The sequence below is a fragment of the Rhyacophila brunnea genome, unplaced genomic scaffold (assembly GCF_057557595.1).
Source record: "Rhyacophila brunnea isolate RB1 unplaced genomic scaffold, BYU_Rbru_1.0 scaffold_8, whole genome shotgun sequence".
NCBI lineage: Eukaryota > Metazoa > Arthropoda > Insecta > Trichoptera > Rhyacophilidae > Rhyacophila > Rhyacophila brunnea.
Window position 1 is genome coordinate 43,363,870 of NW_028233350.1, and position 21,504 is coordinate 43,385,373.

Genomic DNA, 21,504 nt, shown 5'->3' on the forward strand with positions numbered 1-21,504 from the left:
AATGTTTAATGTGCATTATTTATGGTGCTCCTATCCCACCCTTCGATACAGATACTTTTGTTATCTTATATAATATTTTTTTAATATCAATGTTTTAAAGAGATTTTTATAGCTATATTCATTGATAGATACTTCTGTTTTTTTGTATATATTTAACGAATTCCGGTAGTCAATAAATACCTGTAATGATATTTTCATTCAGTATTATAGTAATCACTATAATAAACACAATTGACATTTTTTTTATAGTGTTAGAGTCTGTATTCTATAAACTGGCGTACACGTCACACGGAAAGCATTGTGCTATCGCGTTCAACTGTTGCAAGTTTTCAATGGGAGGGAACGAGATAGATGCTGAACCGGGGGGGGGGGGGAAACCAGCACGCCAGCTTATAAAAGACAGACAACTGTCAATTCATGGTGGAACTGCATTAAATTATTTGATTAATTATTTGTTGAATTAAATAAAACACAATTTTATAATAGATACTTATTTCAGTTTTTTAATTAAATTTTCTCCTCGAAGACGAAACCGGTCAAAAATTTAATTAAAAAAATGGAAGAAGTACTATACAATTGTGTTTTATTTAATTAAACAAATAATTAATACAATTGACATTGTAAACATAAATAGAAATATATATGATGATACATTATTGGCATATGTACTTCATTCCACTTAATTATGAGAATACCTATTACGTAAGATAGTAATTACTTAATTATCTACCTACATATTACGAGGTCTAGTTATTAGATAGGTGCGTACATAAAACGTAGATTTATGTGTTCGAGAAAATGCAGTGGACAATTTTAGATAGTAGGTAAAGAACAGTCTTAAAAAGGTATCAGCCGTGATAAGAAGTCTTAGTTTTTTAATTGTTAAAACAAACCAAAATGATAGTCTTTTTAATTTTGGTCATATCTTGCTTGGTGGCGGCTTATCTGTATGCTACGAGGAATTTTAATTATTGGAAAGATCGAGGAATTTTCTATGTGAAACCTACACCGTTTATTGGAAACCTGGGACCGATCTTCGGACAAAAAATGTCCATTGGAGAATTTCTCAAGAATATTTATACGTGAGTAATATTGAATATTTTTTGGTGTTTGGTCAATCCTATTATTTTTATGCTTATTATGTATACATTTATTTAATTGTATTTTCCACAAAGTTGTGTCACAATTATTTTTCCACTATTAATTTTATTAAAATAAAATACAAGATGTTTTGCGTATTTAATACAGTATAATAATAATCAGGATATATATAATAATAGGCATACTTACCTAGGTATTTATTAAAATAAAATTCTCTGTTCAAAAGTAAATGAAATTTAATAAATTACCAAACTTTTCAGAAAACATTAGTATACTTAAACATATTTAGATTTTTAATTTCAATAATGCAAGTTATGAGAAATTCAATAAATAATCTCGAATTATAAGGCAATTAATTGTTATTAATATAAGAAACTTCTGATTATTTACAACAAGAAAAAATAATTTAAATAAAAACTCACATACTCAACATCTAAATTCTAAGATTAACAAATGTTCAATATACTTACCATTATAATGGAATTACTTAGATAATTATATTTCTTTCAACACGAAAATATTTTTACTAAGAAAATTATGGAATTAAAATAAATGGTGGTTATATAAACCTTTTGACAAAAATAAGCGATTTGTTGATAATCTTGAAGATTTTTTTTTCAAATAATTTATCGTTATATACATTTTAAGACATTTTGATATCCTTATTAGGCCAGTAGTAGGAGAGTTTTACCATGCAAAAGTTACGGTTGTTTTGATTTTAGGATATGTTTAATAGACTGTGGTCCTATAAAAAAATCCAAATTTTCGACCTTAGTGCACGCCTAATAACGCCGCCATCTTGGAAAAATGACACACAAAAACGTTTTTTTTCACCAGTAGGTAAATGGATAAAAATACCTAGTTATTATCCAGTGACGTCCCTAGACAAAATGCAGCCCCTAGGCAGTCCCAAAATGCCGCCACATTTTTTATACAGTACTTTTTATCATCCTTTCATGACTCCAATATCTAAGAAATGTGTTGTATGGATACATTACTAACAAGATATATACCACCATCTGCCATCCAAATGCCATCTCTGATTCAATTGACTATATTGTGAGTCTACAGTTTCAGGTAGGTACATTTAAAAATACACTTGACAACTTCCAAAACTCACGAGTGACTGGTAAATATATTTGGATACATTTTAAATTAGGTATGCACGTGTCATTGTTGTTCACCAAGAACGTGGCATCCAAAGACAACGGAAGTAAACTAGACATCTTTTATAGTACCTAATTAATACATTTTGTTTCCAACCAGTGAGCTGATTTTTTTAATGGAAAGGTAATTCCGTTATTACTAAGTTTATATAGTTATTTCTATATATACCTAATGATTCTCCTCGATTTGCATCCCTTTGGGTAACTGCCGCCCCCAAGCGACGCTCATCTACCTACCCCCACGGAACGTCACTGTTATTATCCATTTTGTAGAAAACATGATTGTCTACAAGTTTTGTCTGAAATATTTTTTTATATATTAGCGCGCTACAGCGCTGCAAAGTGGACTAGAATATTAATAATGTACAAAACGCTCTGTTATGCACATATTGTATGGCAATTATTGTTATATAACATAAATTAATCTTCTAAAAGTCTCTGTAGAAAATAACACAAACGCTCATTATTGTTTGTAAAAATAGGGTTTTATGACATATTATATTATTTTCTTAATATTCCACGAACCGGAATGCAATTCCAAATTTTACTACGAGCGGCTCCGGTCCGCTCCGATATGTTTCGTAACCTGCAAAACGCATGCAAATAATTGTATGAGCCATTATATTAGTTAGCGTACCAATAAATAAGATAATGAATTGCATATTATCAAACACGTCAAATTAAATAATAAATATCCAGTGTTATCAGTAATTGATGATTTAGCTAGACAGAGTTGTTATAAATTATTTTTATCAATTTTCAAGATCAAAACCATTACCTTCCTTAATAAATAAATCCATTAAACATCATGGTTCAATTTCCGACATAATATGTTAAACAATAAATAAATATAAACCGTAGGTAAATGTCAAGTTAAGAATAATTTACAAATAACTTAAACATGAAATCAAGAAAAATCATATCAAAAGTGGTATGGTAAATAATTAACTTGTCCGAAATATTCATTATGCAAGTGCGATGGAGTGAGAGGCCATCGACAACAGGTGGATTTGATGAGCATGACATCTTAAACGAAAAAAACGATTCTCAGATTGCGAAGATGCTTGGCAACTATGTGAAGATTTAACTATACACATCCTAAACTCTTTATTTACTTTGTATTGTTACACATCAGCGGTAGTCAACCTGGTCCCTACCGCCCAATAGTGGGCGTTTCAGCTTCAATGGTGGGCGGCGGGGGTTTTAAAAACATTTGTTTCGCAGCATCAGCATGAGGGATCTCATTAGGTAATAATTTAATTAATTTAATGTAATTCCATCAGACTTCATGGTTGAGTGGTCCGATGGTATGTTGGAAAGTCAGTGATGGCAGCACTGATCTAATACTGCCGCCTACGCTATTGATTTGTCCAGTCCTTGCGTTGAGAATCTGCTGAAAAAAACAAATTTGAAGACGGCTTTACGTTTATCTTTCAAGACTTCATGCTTCTATGTATGCAAAGTATAAATAAAAAAATAGATTTAATTACAGTAAGTTGTTTTATAAAGATTTATTCTGCCAAACATAGCAAAAGTCTGACATAAAGTATTTGGTAAGTAATTATTATTATATGCTTTTACTTGCTGTAACTCTGCTTTATCTACTTTATAAATCAGCATTACTGTGGAACCGGTGGGCGGTTAGAAAATTTGACTACTAACAGAGATTCAAAAGTGAGTGGTAGGTATAAAGAGGTTGACTACCCCTGTTATACATTCTATTAGTGCAATGTATAACTCCGTTTCGTTCTTGTTTGAATCCACGGCCAAAGTATATGAGCTCTTCACCATGAATACCATCGCAAGATCTAAAGAAAACGAGTATAAAATCATCGTTTGACCATGGTATTGCCACGACCTTTAACCAAATATCATGCGTTTCAAAAAGCTAAATAAATAAATATGCTCAAGCGAAGCTCTATAAAAATATGAGCTTGTAGATATGATGTAACTTTATTGAAATAATATTTTATCGCAAAATACCTAGTTTTTAACCTTATTTTCAATGGTTAAAATAACTAATTTATTTTCTAACATAGTTAATATTATCAATACTTAAAACATCGGCGTATTTATAAAGGAGTTTGTTATGGATAATAATAATGTTATTAAAGTAAATATTGTTGAAGTCGTGGTAACTATCAATATAATAATATATTTCGATGATGTCAAATAAATGAAAAACATTTAATTAATTGGGTTAATGATATTAACCATAACATAATATCGTCCGTCCCTATTAAAAAGTCGGATCTGAAATTTTGTCATTTTTGGATTATTACGTAAAACTTATTTAAACATTTATACCACAATCACAGTTTTTTTTGTTTGTTTGAAAAATTTCGAGATACTCAAGTTAAAAATGACGGATCTACCGAGAGTGTCTGAATAACAATGTCGGTTCTTACCAACCGACTTTATTGGCTGGCGTGGGTGAGCAAGATGCGTCGGATCACTCGGATATGACAGTTGCTGCTATGTTCACCGGACAGACGGATGTTTTTATAAACGTTTAGAAAAGTTTCTATAACCCGTATTCATTATGGCAAGCACGTCACAAAGGATATTTGATGAAACATCTTTGATTGCTCGTACTGAAAAATAGCATTTTGCAGATCCGACTTTTTTAATAGGGACAGACGATATTATATGTAAACAATGTCTCGATTGCGGCAACATATTATTATGTTCATAATATTAAATGTTATTTATTGAATTGGGTAAATCGGAAATTCGTCCGGTTTACGGCAGGGGTATAATAATACAAATTTAATATACATACTGTCATTAATCTGTACTTTGAAGATATTTTTAAAGAAACATTACAAAGTTAATCGGCAGGTTTAATTAATGGTGTCTATATTTCCCAAATATTATTTTTCAACTGTCTGGCGTGTCGAGCAGTTTTTCATGGGGAAAAATAGTTTTTAAGAAATCTATATAAAAAAAATGATGATGTTCTAGATACCACTACACACATTTATAGTTTTATCGCTTTTATTCAATTACGCCATACATTTTGGTCCACCAATTTTGAAACCCCAAAATAATTACTACTACTAGGTCCACCGCGTTCTTGTTTCTTATTTGGTGCAGTCATTTTTTGTTGGTAGAAATGAAATTGTCTGTTAATGTGTAAATTAGTTTGGTCATTTACGCACAAATTGACACCAGAATTGCTCAGATCAGAAGAGTCATTCTCTTGCTAGAGTGGTCTCAAGCATTGTAAATCGATCAAAATTGGAGGTTCGCGGCGCGGCATCCCCCGCCGCCTGATGAGGTTAGTGTGATAATAATGATTTATGTGACGCATAAAGCCTGAGGACCTACCTAAGCAATAATATATATACATTAAACGCAATGCATATTCTTGAAGAGTATTTGCCTGATATTTTTTATACAATGCGATCTTTCATTTATTATTATTACTATAGGTATTTTTTTTCTCTTCAAACGCGTGCCACTGGTGGCACGCGTACCATAGGTTTGCCTCCACTGATATATGGTATGCCGATGACATAGTGCTGATCGCTGATGTCTTAAACCGTATAAGTATACTGAATAGTAGAAGGTTAACGATGTTAGAAACTTGTATGCTTAAAAAATAGCCCCAATAAAACGAAACTATTAACTGTTTAAAAAAAATACTAACATCAATATTTAAGAATACGGGTCATTGAGAAATTGGACAAGTTTCATGAAATTAAAACAAGAAATCAGATATCAAGAATGCTTTTCTCAAAATGAGATTACTCATTAGCAATCAAGACTTTAATGTTCACCTGACACTATGTATGGATAACTGTTATGTTCTCCCATTCTGTTTCTATGACATTAATAAAGTATGGACGCAAAACTAGATACGTTATAGAAAGTTGAGGCTTAAACATACACTCAATATTCAATTTGATGACAGGGTAAAAATGTTAACGTTCTCAAACCAATGGGAAAGAACTGAGGAGTTCAGCATAGTACCAAAATCAGAACTTTAGAGTATCTGAACCGCAGTACAGCATTCCCCAATTCGTCATCCGAAGAAAACCATTCCGGTTAGCAAGATAATAGAGCGAAGTTCACCTTGATGGCGAACGATCTCTGATAGGGGATGGTACTAGAAGAAGAAATCGTAGTGACCTGTAGAAATCTTAAATAACACAATAATGTAGGTATTTAAAATGCTTACCTAATATTTTCTATTCAAATATAAAATATAATATACCGACAGTCAAAGAATCAGACTTACAGACATTACATTCTTATATCACCTTATTCTGAAATTGGTATAGTGGAAATGTATTTTTGTTTGTTTTAATAGTATGTACCTAAAAGTGGAGTAATATGTTAATGATATTTAAACGTATAGCTTGCCCACCTCACACGAAATTTTGTTAAAAGGCAATTCTTAGATCTATGATGGCCAAAAAAACTGAATATAAAAATATATATAATATAAGTCAACAGAGTAAAACATTTCAAGAATTATCAGGGAAAGGTTTCGATAGGTTTTAAAATTCGTAGCAAGCAATAAATAAAAATATGTTTTAGAAATTGACACCTTATGAGAATAAATTATCATATAAACAAAGATTGTAAGCAAATGACAGAAAATGGGACGTTCGTTTTTTATTTTTAGTTTTTTTTCTTGTATAAAATGAGTGGATATCAAAATAATGCGATTTGAATTTCGAATCGTTATATTTATTGGTTGCATGGTTAGAAAGAAACATGTATACAAAAATACCCCTTACGCTTATATAATGAGAAGAAATATGTAACAGTAATATAATGGAGAAAAACAGAGCAAATAAATTCGCAAGCAAGTGGAAAAATTCAAATAATTACAAGATAAACAAAAATAATTACAAGATAAAAAGAACTTTTTATATACAACGTTTTTAAATTCTGTTGAACTATATAAACTCGACTTGACTAGCTTAAACGATCAATTTTTTTTTGTACTTGACATGTCATTGATTTCCTTAGTGATATGTTAATAATTTAGTTGTTCCCTAGCAACCGATAATGGTGTCGAAATAACTTTTCATAGAAAACATAATTATTTGAAAATGAATTCAATTCTACTTAAAGATTGCTAAAAGTATTAAAAAAATGCATTGGTATCGTGTTCTGATATATTCTAAAAGTTTCAAATGTCTAGCTAGTCGGGAAGTTAGTTAAAAATCAATTGCAAGATTTGTACCGGACAAAGAACCACCGGAAAAATAAGAATACAAGCTAAGAAAAACGTTGTAATAAATATGAAATGAATTATATTATTGTAAATTATTTAGAAGATCCACAAAAATAAAATAAAATTAAAACAATCGATCAAACTTAATCATGCTATCCAATAGGTCAACCGCACGATACATAGCATCATCAACCGTCACAACCTGCAATGGGGCAGTATGAAGACCACAGAACAGATTAATAAATATAATTCCGATAGGCAATATTATATTCCAATATACCACATTTTGACGCAGGTATTTGAATTTGTGAGTGTGCTACGAAAATGAACCACGCATTATAGACGTGAAGTATGTGTTGCAACCTTCAATACACCAATATTAAATGGGCGTCAATGTATAAACCGAGAACAGTTGTCAGTATTCGACGTATGACATTGTATGATATTTACACGTGTTTAAGTTTATCCCATATTCTCCCGCACTCGAGATCGGTTGCCTGGTACCACCCGCTAGGTATTTCAGAGTTCCCTGAGGCACCCGAAGTTAAATTTAATACTTATTTAGTTCTTTTTTTAATCACTTGGATCGGTTTCTCCCAATGCCAATACTATTACCTCAGTTGAAGATTAATATTTTTTGAATTGATTTCGATCACCGACATGCTAGTAGTTTATTATATTGTTATAATGCATATTATATTATACTAGCTGACCAGGCAAACGTTGTTCTGCTATATAAATTATTTTTAGTGAATATTTTGGTTGTTAAATAAAAAGTAACGAATGTATCGTAAGTGTGTGGGGATGGGATCTATGACAGAAAGAGGAATAGAGCACTGTAGACGATGACCGCCGATAAAAACAAAAAAACATCAACCATTCATTTTCTCAATTCAAAATGAGTAATGATGTTCATAATGAATGAATTACCTGTGACAGGATCTCGTTGTTTAATGTTTATGCAATATCCGTCTTGTCCCTTCCAGAAAATTAGCGGATATTGGAGAGCGTCGTATGAACGGTGTGTGTCAGCGATGAACTCCAGATTATTGTTTCTCCTTCGAATCACGATTTCTCGCGTCGATGTGCGGTCGCCAACCATGATTCCAGCAATGTCGTCAACAACAGTCGCATTGAATCGACGTACGTGCTCTCCAGCTGGTGTTTTATCAGGATTGATGACAATAGCGTGATTGTCACTTTGCAATTCGTGCATATGTGCTTTGAAGAATTTCAATAATTCATTGTGCTCATTCAACAGGGCGTCCAGTTCGCCGACGATGCGCCTGGCATTAGGCGAATTGAGGCTATTGTAGCCGCAACGTGCATCCACATGATTGATGTCCTCACCGCCGCGCCCATGAAGTAGATTTGTAAAAATGTATGTGGTTCGTTTGGCATTAGCAGCAATGAGCCTACTTTGTGGTATACTTGACCTTTGTTTTGAACGTAGAATGGAATTGTTGACCATTTGCCGCAGTATTGTGAACTATTTCCGTTTCCATTTGGAAGCATGAATTGAATGTGCGAATGGACTTCAGAAACAGGTTTGAATCTGGAACCGTGCCAATGAGCAAGCTGTTCAATGGTTCTGGTGGTATCTCAATTTCTGGTAGTTGCACTTTTCCTGATGCGCAACACATCCCGGCTGACTCATGTTTGAATTTGAGCGCATGACAATGGGGACATTCTTTGTCCATAGCACCAATCAGCACTTTTGGATGAGCGGAATATTCAATATCTGGCTCGTACTCGAATGCGAGAAGAAGGAACGAAGCGGATGTAAATGTTCGATGTACTTGTTGGCGTTGTCGGTCATTTGCTCTGCGTGTGTTAACTACGAACCGGCGCGCTTGGCTCCGTTCCAATTGTCGTTGTTGATTTCGTTCAGCTCGTGCCTCTTGTGATTGAGATGCACGCAATTGCGACATGCTTACACGCACGTTTTTGTTATCTTGTTGGATTTGTTCGTCTGTTCTTTCAACTCTACTATTTCGCATCTTTGCTGCTTTATTCGTTCGACGGCCCAAATGGCCCCCCTTGCGTCTTACTGGCATTGTGCACTGTAATACACGCACATAAAAATAGATAAATTAAATCAAATCGTACAAAATTTTGCACGCACTGCGTTGTGATTTGCCGAATGAAATGTCAAAATGACGCGACGCTTCTCTTTAATTCTTCTCGGACGTAGTGCCATCTGTCATTCAAAAACATAAACAATTTCGTTCTGTTTGAAATACGAACGACGGTTAAATTTGTTCATACAAAAATAATAAAATCGCGATTAAAAAATGGGAGGATGGGGGTAGGAAAATGAAAATTTGAGGTTATAGGTATTTTTTTATGCCAAATAATAAAAAAAATACAAAAAAAAAATTGTTAAAAAAATAAAAGAAATTTTTTCTGGATAGAGATACCCTAATCACCTAGCGGTATGAAATATACTTGTTGACCTATTCTCATACCTAACAAATATACATAAAAAAACATAAGAATCGGTCGAGCCATTTCGGAGGAGTTCGACCACAAACATCGTGACACGAGATTTTTATATATATAGAGATTATAATATATTTTTTTCAGGACATATACAGATCATCCATACGTCGGAATATTTCTGGCTGATGCCCCATGCCTAGTGGTAAGAGATTTCGATCTGGCGAGCCGAATTCTGAAACAGGATTATGACTATTTCAATAATCGTATATTTAAAATATCCAAAAAGACGGATTACCTGGGCGCAATAAGGTAAATTATAAACGATAAATACCCGTTCATTGCGATTGATGTTTCTTTATAAATTTAATTAAATTATTTATTTTTTATGTGTTTTAGCCTTTTTGCAATTCACGGAAAAGAATGGAAAAATACAAGGGCCAAATTATCGCCGATTTTTACTGCGAAGAAGCAAAAGGTTATTTTTGATGCAATCGTTGGAGTATCTAAGAAATTGCAGAAGAAAATTGGAGAAAGTAAGAAGGCATAATACTAAATAAATAATAGAATATTATAATATGCGTCAAAAAGTACATTAAAGCGTCAATTTGAGGTGAAAGATCTTGGGATAATTTTTGATTCTTTATTATCTTTTCACTCGCATATAACTCGTACGGCTCTACGTGCGAGTAAGCTTCTAGAATTCATCATGCGACAATCCAAACCATTCAAGAATCCAAATGTCTTACGTACACTCTACGTCTCATAAGTGCGTAGCATTCTTGAATATGGGTCGATTATCTGGTGGCCTTAAGAGGGTTTGAGTTTATTTTAGAACGTGTCCAGAAGAAATTTATTCGACGTCTTTATTTTAAGATCTTCCTTTCGATAATTCGTCAAATGATTATTTTCCGACTGCCTTTCTACAAGGCATGCTTACTTTTCACTCTCTTGAATTCTCGTGTCAAGCCAATCACGTGCGCATATGTGCTAGGCATTCTGATATTTGGTATTAGTAGATACCAATTTGGCCATAGAGACGGGACGTCACTGATCCCGTATATCTAAAAAATGTATCTAATATATTATAGTTGGGCTTCCACCATTGAGATTATAGCCACTTGGTCTTCTCCCGTCCTTTTTAAGGAGTGCTAGGGAGAATAGGTATCACTACATGAAATAATTTTTCATTATTTTTAATTTATAAAGGTTCATCGATTGAAATCAAGAGCCTGTCATCGTGTATCACCAGTGACGTCATATCTGATGCAGTTTTTGGATTTGACGGTACCGCAATCTCTGACCCGGAAAACGATTCATTAAAACACTTAGGAAACGCAGTGAGTAACAAATTATTATATGCGTCTTAAACATAGTAACGTATTATACATTTAATTTATTAGTATTATAGTCGGAATATTATTATTTACTATCAAACAATACGTAGAATTACTTCCGGTTACAAGTTGTTGATTGTGATAGCAACATTTATTTACGATGAGCGAAGTATAACATAAGATTTTAGTAAACATAATTAAATATTAGAAATAAATAAAGTTTTTAATTAGGTATGCAAGCCATAATATGTAGGTCAAAGTGTATGAAATAGTGTAACAAGTCTAAAGAATTACATAGGATGATCGGCTGTCTTCGATTTTTATTTATTTCAAATTAAAATTTAGTTACAAACGGTGAATTGTACAAATTACAAATCCAAGCCGTTCACAGCATGACATGAAAAAATTAAAGCAGTTTCAGAAAAACAGTATAAATAAGTACGCAGAATGAGCTGAGTAGACCGTATTTTAAGAATTCACACGTCCTCGCATATGTGGAATATATCAATATCCGAAACGATTTGGTTGAACAAGTTATAGCCCTCCCAATTGGTATTACTATGGCAGGGTAGTTATGCAGCCGCTGAGAACAAACAATGAATGCTTCCAATTTTTAAGATTATTATCGAGGACACACGTGTAAATACTACCAATATATATAATATAATACAACTTAATAATGATGTCATGTAATTAATAAATTCATAATAATACCATCAGCTGGGCATGCGCTGTTGATAAAGTTTAATACACGTGTTGATGTCGTAAAAAGTGTATTTATGTTTGAAGTTAGTACAGCATAATTTATAAGAATATTAAATGTAGTCGTTTAAATCAATTATCGGAAAAAATATTTTCTATTCATTTTTTCAACTAGCTTCTATGATAAATGCGGAATAGAAGTACAATTTTATTAATAATTATGAGGGATAATTGCTTCGTTATTTTATTCCTATGATAATAAAAAATATCATCATAATTCATAACTCATGAAATGAATTGTTTATGTCTTCAATACTCTTTTAGTACACTTATTATAAATTATAATAATCCTAAAACATATAATACATAGTAAAGAAATAATCAAATTAATTTTCTGTCAATACAGTGGTATTCTCTAGGGATTTCAATGCCGAATAAAAATATTAATACCGGTATTCGTGAAATATGTGAAAACATATTTCGTATAATATATGTAATACGTGAAATATATGTAAAACAGTAGTATCTACCAATATATATTTATATAAAAATATCTTTAAAATATTAATATTTATAGCACGTATCATTGCTGGTCACCAATGACGATGAACGGCCACGGAAGTAAACTAGACATCGCGTTACCTTACAAAAATATTCAGTCCTGTTAAGTAATTTATGTTAATTAATACATTTTGTTTCTACTTTCAATACCGAATATATAGGTATTGTCTGATTTTTAAAACCGTTATTTCGGTATCGAAAAATACTGGAATACCGGTTTTGAAATACCGGTATTGCAATCCCTAGCATTATCTATCTATATATTCATACCTACTATAAAACGGCAGGTTTTTAGAGCGTTGAATTTTTGCTGAAATGCAGGCCAACGCAAGAAAACATAGATGAATTTGTGGTTTGATTCACGAGATATAAACATTTGAGGTTTATTTACTTAGTAGTTACTTAATTTTATATTTCATTAATACTCGGTAACCTTGGTAACGTAAAGAACAAAATTGTCTGATGTCATTATTCGACAAAAATGTATCAATTTAGAATTCACAAATGTAATAGTACCAATCTATAATTTTACAAAAACAATATTTTCGATATTGCAATAATCTATATTATTGTAAGAACAATAAAAAACCGGAAAAGCTAAAACCTCGAACGATATAAGGCGATATTCTGGTATTGAGATCAGCCTAATTATTGACGACAAGATGTCATCACTTGTCGCTCACCTGATGTCAAATGTTAAAATAATCTACCTGAATATTGTAAATTGCCTGTTGTTTGTCATTGGTCTGTAAATTATGAAATGTTCTCCAGCCAAGTTCTTGTTTAATGGACTCGCCACCTTCCGGCATTGACACTACTTATTTTCTATTTTATTTCAGCTATTTGCTGAAAATATAATTCAAGGAATGCGGGTCAACATATGTTTCTTAAAACCAGAGTTCATGATGGCTACAGGCATAGGTTTATTCCCCAAGTGGACCTACGACCTGATGAGAGACGCCCTGCGTAAAGCTTTGGCACTCAAAGCTGGTCATCCTCCACGTGGTGATTATATTGACGCGCTCATGGAGCTGCGTGTTAAGGGACCTTGGGAAGGAAATAACGGAGAAATGATAGGTGAGAACAAATAATCTCTTGTCTTTTATTATTATGATAGTAATTACATTATTTACTAACGTTTGATCAACATGGAAATTTGACTAAATGCGATTAGAATAAAAACATTTGTATAAAATACAGATTAACTAGAAAAATTAAAAATTGATAGGATCGAGAAGACATGACCGAAGCCATCAGGCCGATTGACAAAAAGTGGAAAATTATTCTAAATAGCTAAATACAATCCCAACGCATTTGTATGATGTAAGAATAAGTAGAATTAAATTTGACATTTTTTGACTCATCTTTTTGACTTCTGATTTGTCAATTAATGGCGATTACACAATAATACATCGGTTACACGCATGTCCACCTTTTTAAAATATATGGTTATGTGATGCAATTTTTGGTTGATGTATGTTGATACCCAACAACTCTATAATTCTATGTGTTAAAAAATCGCTAAAAATACACTGAATTTTATTTACCTCGAACACTATTTGGAAAACGTCACTAAAGAGCGTCAGATTGCCTTTAACCTTAGCGATAGGTATGGGGGCCATAGTAACACATCTTCCCGGTGTATTACTACGATGGTAATACTAAGTATATTTCATTTTTAGTGCCTGTCGTACAACATTTTTTTTTTTTTTTTAAATATGCAGTGCCTGACGATGAAAACCTCGCCGGTCAATTGTTTATGTTCTTTACTGCTGGATTTGAGACTGCTGCAAGCGCCATCACCTTTTGCATGTACGAGATTGCAAAGAATCCCGAAATTCAGGATAAGCTCCGAGAAGAAATCAACGAAGCCTTCGAGCACCATAACGGAGTATTCGATTATGAGATCACTAACCAATTGTCTTACATGAACAAGTTTATTACAGGTAAAGATAAGTAATCTGAATTATAAGCATTGTTCATCAAATGATTACAAGGTTTTTTTAATTCGTACAAATTACCTCTCTGGTAGAGTACTTATCTATGAAAATCATGTTCGACTAAAATAATTATCTGTCATTTGTGAATCGGCCTTATGGTTTTGGTTAAATATATACAGTACATTTTACCGAGAAAGTCTCAAATTGGCAGCAGGTGGCCAAATTGACTCGCGGAGAGGTCTGGAGGAAGCCTAGAACACACGAGGAAAATATTATAAATATTATGGTATAATTTATACTGAATTTAGAAATAATGATACATGTGTTCTTCTACATACATAATTTTGAGAAACACTTCTGAGAAAATATATTATAACCAATAGAAAAATATGTTTTTTTGTTGTAAGAACTGCATTATACACTGATTATTAGAGACCAGATTATATGCAACATAAAAAGCTTGAAATATGCATGAAAAGTTTCAAAATAATATGCAACATTAAATAATAAAAAAATAGTAATTTTTAGGCATAAAGCCCACCAAAAGCATCGGATCGGGGCGATCACTGCGAAGTAGGCCCGTGAAGCATAAATACAACTGAAATGACACTCCTCCCACCCGCGCATTACCCTTCACCTATGTAATAAGAGGCACGAGAAGCTTATTATTTTCAGCGCCTCTCATAACAAATCAATGAATCATGGGACGGGCGGGCACAGCGCTTCGTCAAAACCAGTGTGCTCTGCCATATTTGATCACATTGTATTTTCGATGATTCACATTGAATATGAGCGAGCGCCCCGCACGCCCGATTGTATGTGCCTGGCGCCTTAGTTTTTTTATTTCAAAATCAGCATACAATTAGTAATTAATTATCAATAATTAACAATTATCATTTTGTTACTCTTGTAAACGTTAACAATCAGGTACTGTTCCAGATGTTCGGTAGTAAGATTGTGTCTTCGATAACTCAAAATATTTTTATAAGTGAAAAAGGACCGTTCCACATCCACTGAGGTAACTGGGCAGTATTTGAATTTGGGTGCTATGTTAGCACTTATTGTTTCTGGCAAAAGTTCACCTGTCCCATTAATAAAACTATCAATTTGATACAAAGGTTCAAAGCCTGGGTTATTATACAAAATGTTTTTAAAGTTTTCTCTAAGTTTACGCGGGAATACCTCTGGCAATGCGGAGTTCATTTGGCGGATTTTATTCATTCACTGAATAGATTCAGTCAACGCCAAACCTTGAGTTTCAAGCTTTTTAATACTTGCAGGTATGTGGGCAAAATGAGTGATAATCACAGCTATATTTTGTTAAATATTAAAATCGTTAAATGCCTCCTAGGACTGACAAACTGCCACTATCGAAGTCATTTACTACACCTTTGATGGCCTCGAAATATAAAATTTAGCGAAAATATGCTTCATCACTTTAATTACTAGATTTTAGGTAAAATATGCAATTACCGATGAGAGTGTGCTAAATATGCAAATGCATATAATCCGGTCTTTACAGATTATAATATGAATTTATTCTAAAACATAATGAGTAATTTTATTTGTTTCCAGAGTGTTTGAGAAAGCATCCGCCATTTCCGTTTATTGACCGCGTATGTTCCAGAGATTATTTAATTCCTGGGACAAACCAGATGATCCTGAAAGGAACGAAACTCATGATACCCATGCTGGTGAGATATTAAGTTTTTTTTTACTGGATATTAACAGATGTGCATTATAATAACGGGTCTAGGACGATTCGGCGCCGGACTACTAGGCGCCACGCAATCGTATGAAATAAGACAATAAATAGACGTTCGTGAATTATAGACACATACTTTTAAAATATATATTTAAAATTATTATTTATATTTAAATTATTATATTATTAATACTTGATGAGAATTTAAATATGTACACGTAAATAATGATTTAATTGTGGATATGTTTAAGTTCCAACGAGAAGAGAGTTATTGTATTTTTATATATATTATTACAGGCATAATAATTCTCAATCCGCAATAAAAACACTATTGATTATTTTTTATTTTTTTTTATTTTATTTTATTTTATATTATTATTGAGCAAAATGAATTAAAACTACTAAGTAGTCTACTTTCTGTATAAAATCGTAACGAACGTCTATTTATTTCATTCGACAGTGCGGCGCCCAATCGTCCTATTCCCTTAAATAACGCTTCGTTGAAGTTTTAGGATAAGAGTGTGGTAAAATTAAAATGTTGAATAGTTTGGTTCTTCGGTTTTTTAATAATTACTGAATAATGCAGCAACCATTAAGTAACCCATTAAATGGTAAACAAATCCTGAAATTAATCTTTGAAAATATGAATTAAGTTTATTGTCTGTGTTAAGTTGGTGGGTACTGGGTTCGAATCCCAGGTCTGACAAAACAAATAAAAATGTTTTTCAACGTGCGTTTGGACGCAGACTATGGACATAATAAGTGAGCAACATCCATTTCTCGTAAACAAATCTCTTAATGCAACCTCCATTCTGTGGAGGCCCATATTATGATCTTCATAAGATCGATTAAATGGTTATAATTTTTTAATAACAAGAAAATAAAATTGAAATGGTGGTTTTTCAATTAAGATCTGTGTTTGGGACTAACAACCAAAGCTTTTTAAAAATACATTTAAACTGCACCCGACGTGTACCTACGTACATTATTGTGCTGCAGATTAAAGGAGAAAATATAATTATACTCACACTTTTTTTATTAAATTATTATAGGGCTTACAAAATGATGAAAAATATTATTCAAATCCAGAAGAAATTATTCCTGAGAGATTTGATGACATTAATATTACTGAGGTCCCTTATTTCCCATTTAGCGCGGGACCAAGAACGTGTTTGGGTAAGTAACAAGCTACTACCAATAATATAGTTTGAAGATATTCATTTTAAGACATTTTATTTGTCAGCATTATTGTAAGATATCAACGTAAGATAAACTAACTAAATATGTACTCATCAAAAAAACCCACAATCTATATGAGATGAATGTAATTAATATAAGTTTTGTTCAAACTGGTATTAAGTTTAAAATATTGGTAGATTTACCAATGATTGGGTATTGGTAAGTTATTGGGAAAACCCAACTAGATTAATTTGAGTGAAAATACCTGGTTTGATGTTTGATTTTAAAACTAAAAAAATCAATGCAGCACATTGAACTATGATTAGGTAGGTACCTACCATGGGTGAAGTCTCTAGGTAAAGCGCCGCGCTTAGCCGGCTCTCACATAAAAACTCATCTCGCCTGTAACATGTCGAATACGTCGATATGACGTCATCGTTATTCACATAACACACGTTGCCAAATAGAGCTCCGTAGATTGGTCGAATGCGACTTTTTAGTTTAAAAAAAACATCAGCTACTGTTGCAATCGATAAGTTGGCGTTGGCATTTCATTCCAGCAAAAGAAATGGCGTATCTCATACTACATTATTCTTAGCTCAATAATTATTATAAAATAATCATTATTTGTAGGATGTTTTATCATATTTCAATGGTCAAAGACATAGCTTATAATCAGTATCTTTAGAATTATCTTCAAATGTGTTAGTCGTGCCCATTTTTTGCATAATAAAATGCCTAATTATTGTCAAATTTGGGATCACAGAGAATATAACTATGTTTTTTTTTTATAGTAAATATTTTACTATATTATAATTTTAACAACAATTTTACTAATGGTTTTATAAATGCGTTTAAAAATTGATAAATCTAAAAAATCTTAACACCACTGCACATGGATGTACTGAAATATGACTATATTCTAAAACATTAGATCAAGAGGTTTAAAAGAATACTATTTTATGTAATAAAAATACTTTATGCAGTCATCAAATATTTAAAATAAATATAAAGCATAACAAGGCTTCAAGATTATATAAATAGATTATCTACAATATTTAAGGAATGTCCAGGGCTCTGAAAATACCATAAAATCTCTTTACCTACATGGCGTATGTAGGCCGTTAATGTACATAGTAATGTTATATATATTTGATTTTATAAATATACCTAGGTGTTATTCGACTTCGAAGAAAATTTATTCACAAAATCAATTCTCATTGATTGATTGTTGCCCATGAAAAAATCTTCAATTAGATTATTGAATTTTTGAATGAATTTGTAATAATTTTGTATGCTAGACCTACGACCAGAGTGGCAAAATGAACGTGTCACGGTCGTAGCTCGAGGAATACTTTTATTGTAAAATTATAGCTATTGGGCAATTTGTCACACATTATTAATATAATATAGTGTACCTAATACAAAAATGAACATTCATCACGTGATTTCAAAGTTAAGTAATTAAATTATTATTTGTAAATTCTGCAGACCAATTCATCACACATTTATTTCATCATCAATGTTGTGATAGAATCTATATGTTTACATGTCTTATAAATAGGTTATCATGTAGCACGGAAAAAATAATAGATACCGTAATTACTTTTTTGCTTACGTACTTAAAGTACTTATGTGAAAATATGAAAATTATTATGTACGCATAATATTGTAATATAATTATGTCGCTTAATGATAAATATATGAATGAATATTCGTGCAATGCGAGATCAATAGAAAAGTATGACTTGCATTTTTGATATCATGCAATATGGAAATCGAAAAACAAATGTCATTTACTGTCGTTCCATGACTAAGTCAAATATTATATTGTATACATTTAAAATCTTTAAACAAGATTTCTTTCTCATTGCAAATACTTAATGATTGTGAACGGATTCGTATAGTAAAATGTGGTATTGAAAGAGCTTGTATGATTAGTCTTTATTGAAAAGTTTACCTGTTTACAATGTTTTTTCGTAATAAAAATGTCTTTAGCTAGGTGTAGACCCCATCCAATGGTGTAGGATATAATATCTAAATATTCTTGTTAATTATTAAAAGTATCTACAATTTAGGAATGTGCCTCATGTAAAATTACAGAAAAAAAATTAGTTAAAGTTGATATCAAAGAGGTATTAAATTAAAAGAGGGGCAAGGAATCGACTTTCTCATACAGCTGAATGAAGCAGGCTAACAATAGCCGACAACTTACAAGAAATAGCGACGCAATAAAAAAGAATCAGGGCATCGCAGAGGATTTACTTTGGTCATTATAACATACCCATATAATATAATGTTAACGTTCAAATTTTGCCACAAATTGATTACCAGCCCGTCTCACTATACTTTTTCACCCTAGTAGGGTTCACCATACTTTCATATAACCTGCCGCCCCTAGGTTGATACCTAACTAATCCAAACATCATTTTTTACCATAACCAAAGATAATGTCTAATAATAGTATCATTTCTTCAATTAATTAATGATTTCTCTTCTTGGTCGTGCACTCATGGCTGAGGATCGTGACCACATTTAAATTTCGCCATCCTTTGAGCGACCAAGACTTTCCATCCCTCTCGATTTTAAATCACCAAATAACTAGTAAAACATAAAATATATAATAATATTCTAAATGTCACTAATGAAACCATTTTTTTCTGTTGATCATATACAATAAATTATCATGATGTAATTATTTTCAAAATTTTGATTAAAAACTAAGGCAACACCAATGGGAAATAATCAAAGCAATAATTAGATTTTAGTTAACCCACTCAATAAATTTAATTAAATTTAACATTGATTCAAGGTGCGATACATGATACATGAATTAATTTTCTGTATATTTTCAGGGATGAGATTTGCCCAGCTGATGCTTCGTGTCATGTTGATTAGCAGTTTGAGAAACTTCAGGTTCACACTCAACGACAAGACACCACACACAATCAAAATGAGTCCGAAAAGATTTGGAACCACACCGATGGACGATGTATTATTAGATGTCGTAGCAATTAATTAATTTATTTCATTTACTTATTTGTATAAAGTCAAAAGTAGAAAATGTAAAAAAAAAATGTTTTGTACAATCGTTCACCTACAAATATGTAGCCTTTTACCACAATAAAAAATATAGGTAGAGAACTTAAAAGGGGGTTGACTAGTGTCTTATCTAGCTATAACAGAAGAATTTATTAATAGTAGTCATATGGGAACACCATAGACACAAGTAACAAAATTTGTATTAAAATAACATATTTATGGTAATATTTTTGATGCTAGGACTTTCGGGAAGTTGGTCATTGGGGATAATGATCATTCAGGATTCTGACTTTCGGAGTTTTAGCTTTCGTTGTCATGACTTAAACCCATTTAATATGTCGTAACTTTAAGGCTTTATTTGCAATTTCTCGAAATATACCAAATGTATTAATATATAACACTGTCTTTAATTATTTATGAGACATTAGAAATTGTTCATTTTTATTATTTTTTACACCTTTATTGTACCTATTCATACTTTTAACATTTAATAATCATTACAGTGCATCTATTCTATACACAAGGCTACTATCGGCGGCTATCGAGGGTAGTTTATCATATTTATGTATTGAGAGGTTACTTGTTACAATAAGTTAACCGTGTGCACTGACAAAAAGTTCTATGTTTTAACAGCCACTCTCTTGGCTATGTTCACTTTTAAAGCGAGATAGACAGTTTTGACAGTTTAGACGGCTACATTATTATAACAATTATAATATACACCAATACATGAATATAATAAACTACCCTCGAAAGCCGTAGCCGATATCAATATCCGTAGCGAAGTGTTTGGAAAAAGTTATTGCCTTCGCAATTGGCATTACCAATTGCAGGTTAGTTCTGCACCTTGCTTAAAAGAACAAACATCTAATTTCCCAGATTTCTAAGATAGTTATCAGGGACACACAGGTTAACACAATTTGATAATATGGGAGTACTGTATATTTAAACATTTTTTGTTCAAAAGTTGTGATCCACATATTATGCAATACAATATTTAGAGCATGGGTGGCCAACCTTTTCAGCAGCCGGGCCAGATTCAAAAAATGAGATTTCCTACCGGGCTGCACAACCGATTTTTTATTAAACAAAACAAAAAAGAAATATATATTATACATATATATATACATATATATATATA

At 32.1% G+C, this 21,504-nt stretch overlaps 1 protein-coding gene across 2 annotated transcripts; it reads left to right on the forward strand.

Moving 5' to 3' along the window:
- Nucleotides 1-833: 833 nt before the first annotated feature.
- LOC147064274 (cytochrome P450 6k1-like) lies at nucleotides 834-20,757 on the forward strand. Of its 2 annotated transcripts, XM_085958926.1 has the most exons (9): nucleotides 834-1,082; nucleotides 10,045-10,209; nucleotides 10,297-10,433; nucleotides 11,107-11,237; nucleotides 13,337-13,574; nucleotides 14,222-14,443; nucleotides 16,013-16,131; nucleotides 17,195-17,318; nucleotides 20,177-20,757. In XM_085958926.1, the coding sequence occupies exons 1-9, from the start codon at nucleotides 898-900 to the stop codon at nucleotides 20,341-20,343; spliced, it is 1,488 nt and encodes a 495-aa protein (XP_085815052.1). In that variant the 5' UTR covers nucleotides 834-897; the 3' UTR covers nucleotides 20,344-20,757. The 2 variants fall into 2 exon arrangements, 1 of the variants encoding a protein (XP_085815052.1); XR_015071998.1 differs by lacking the exons at nucleotides 834-1,082; nucleotides 10,045-10,209; nucleotides 10,297-10,433; ... (3 more) ...; nucleotides 16,013-16,131; nucleotides 17,195-17,318 and adding an exon at nucleotides 18,638-18,776 and having other exon boundaries at nucleotides 20,177-20,313.
- The last annotated feature ends 747 nt before the right edge of the window (nucleotides 20,758-21,504 follow it).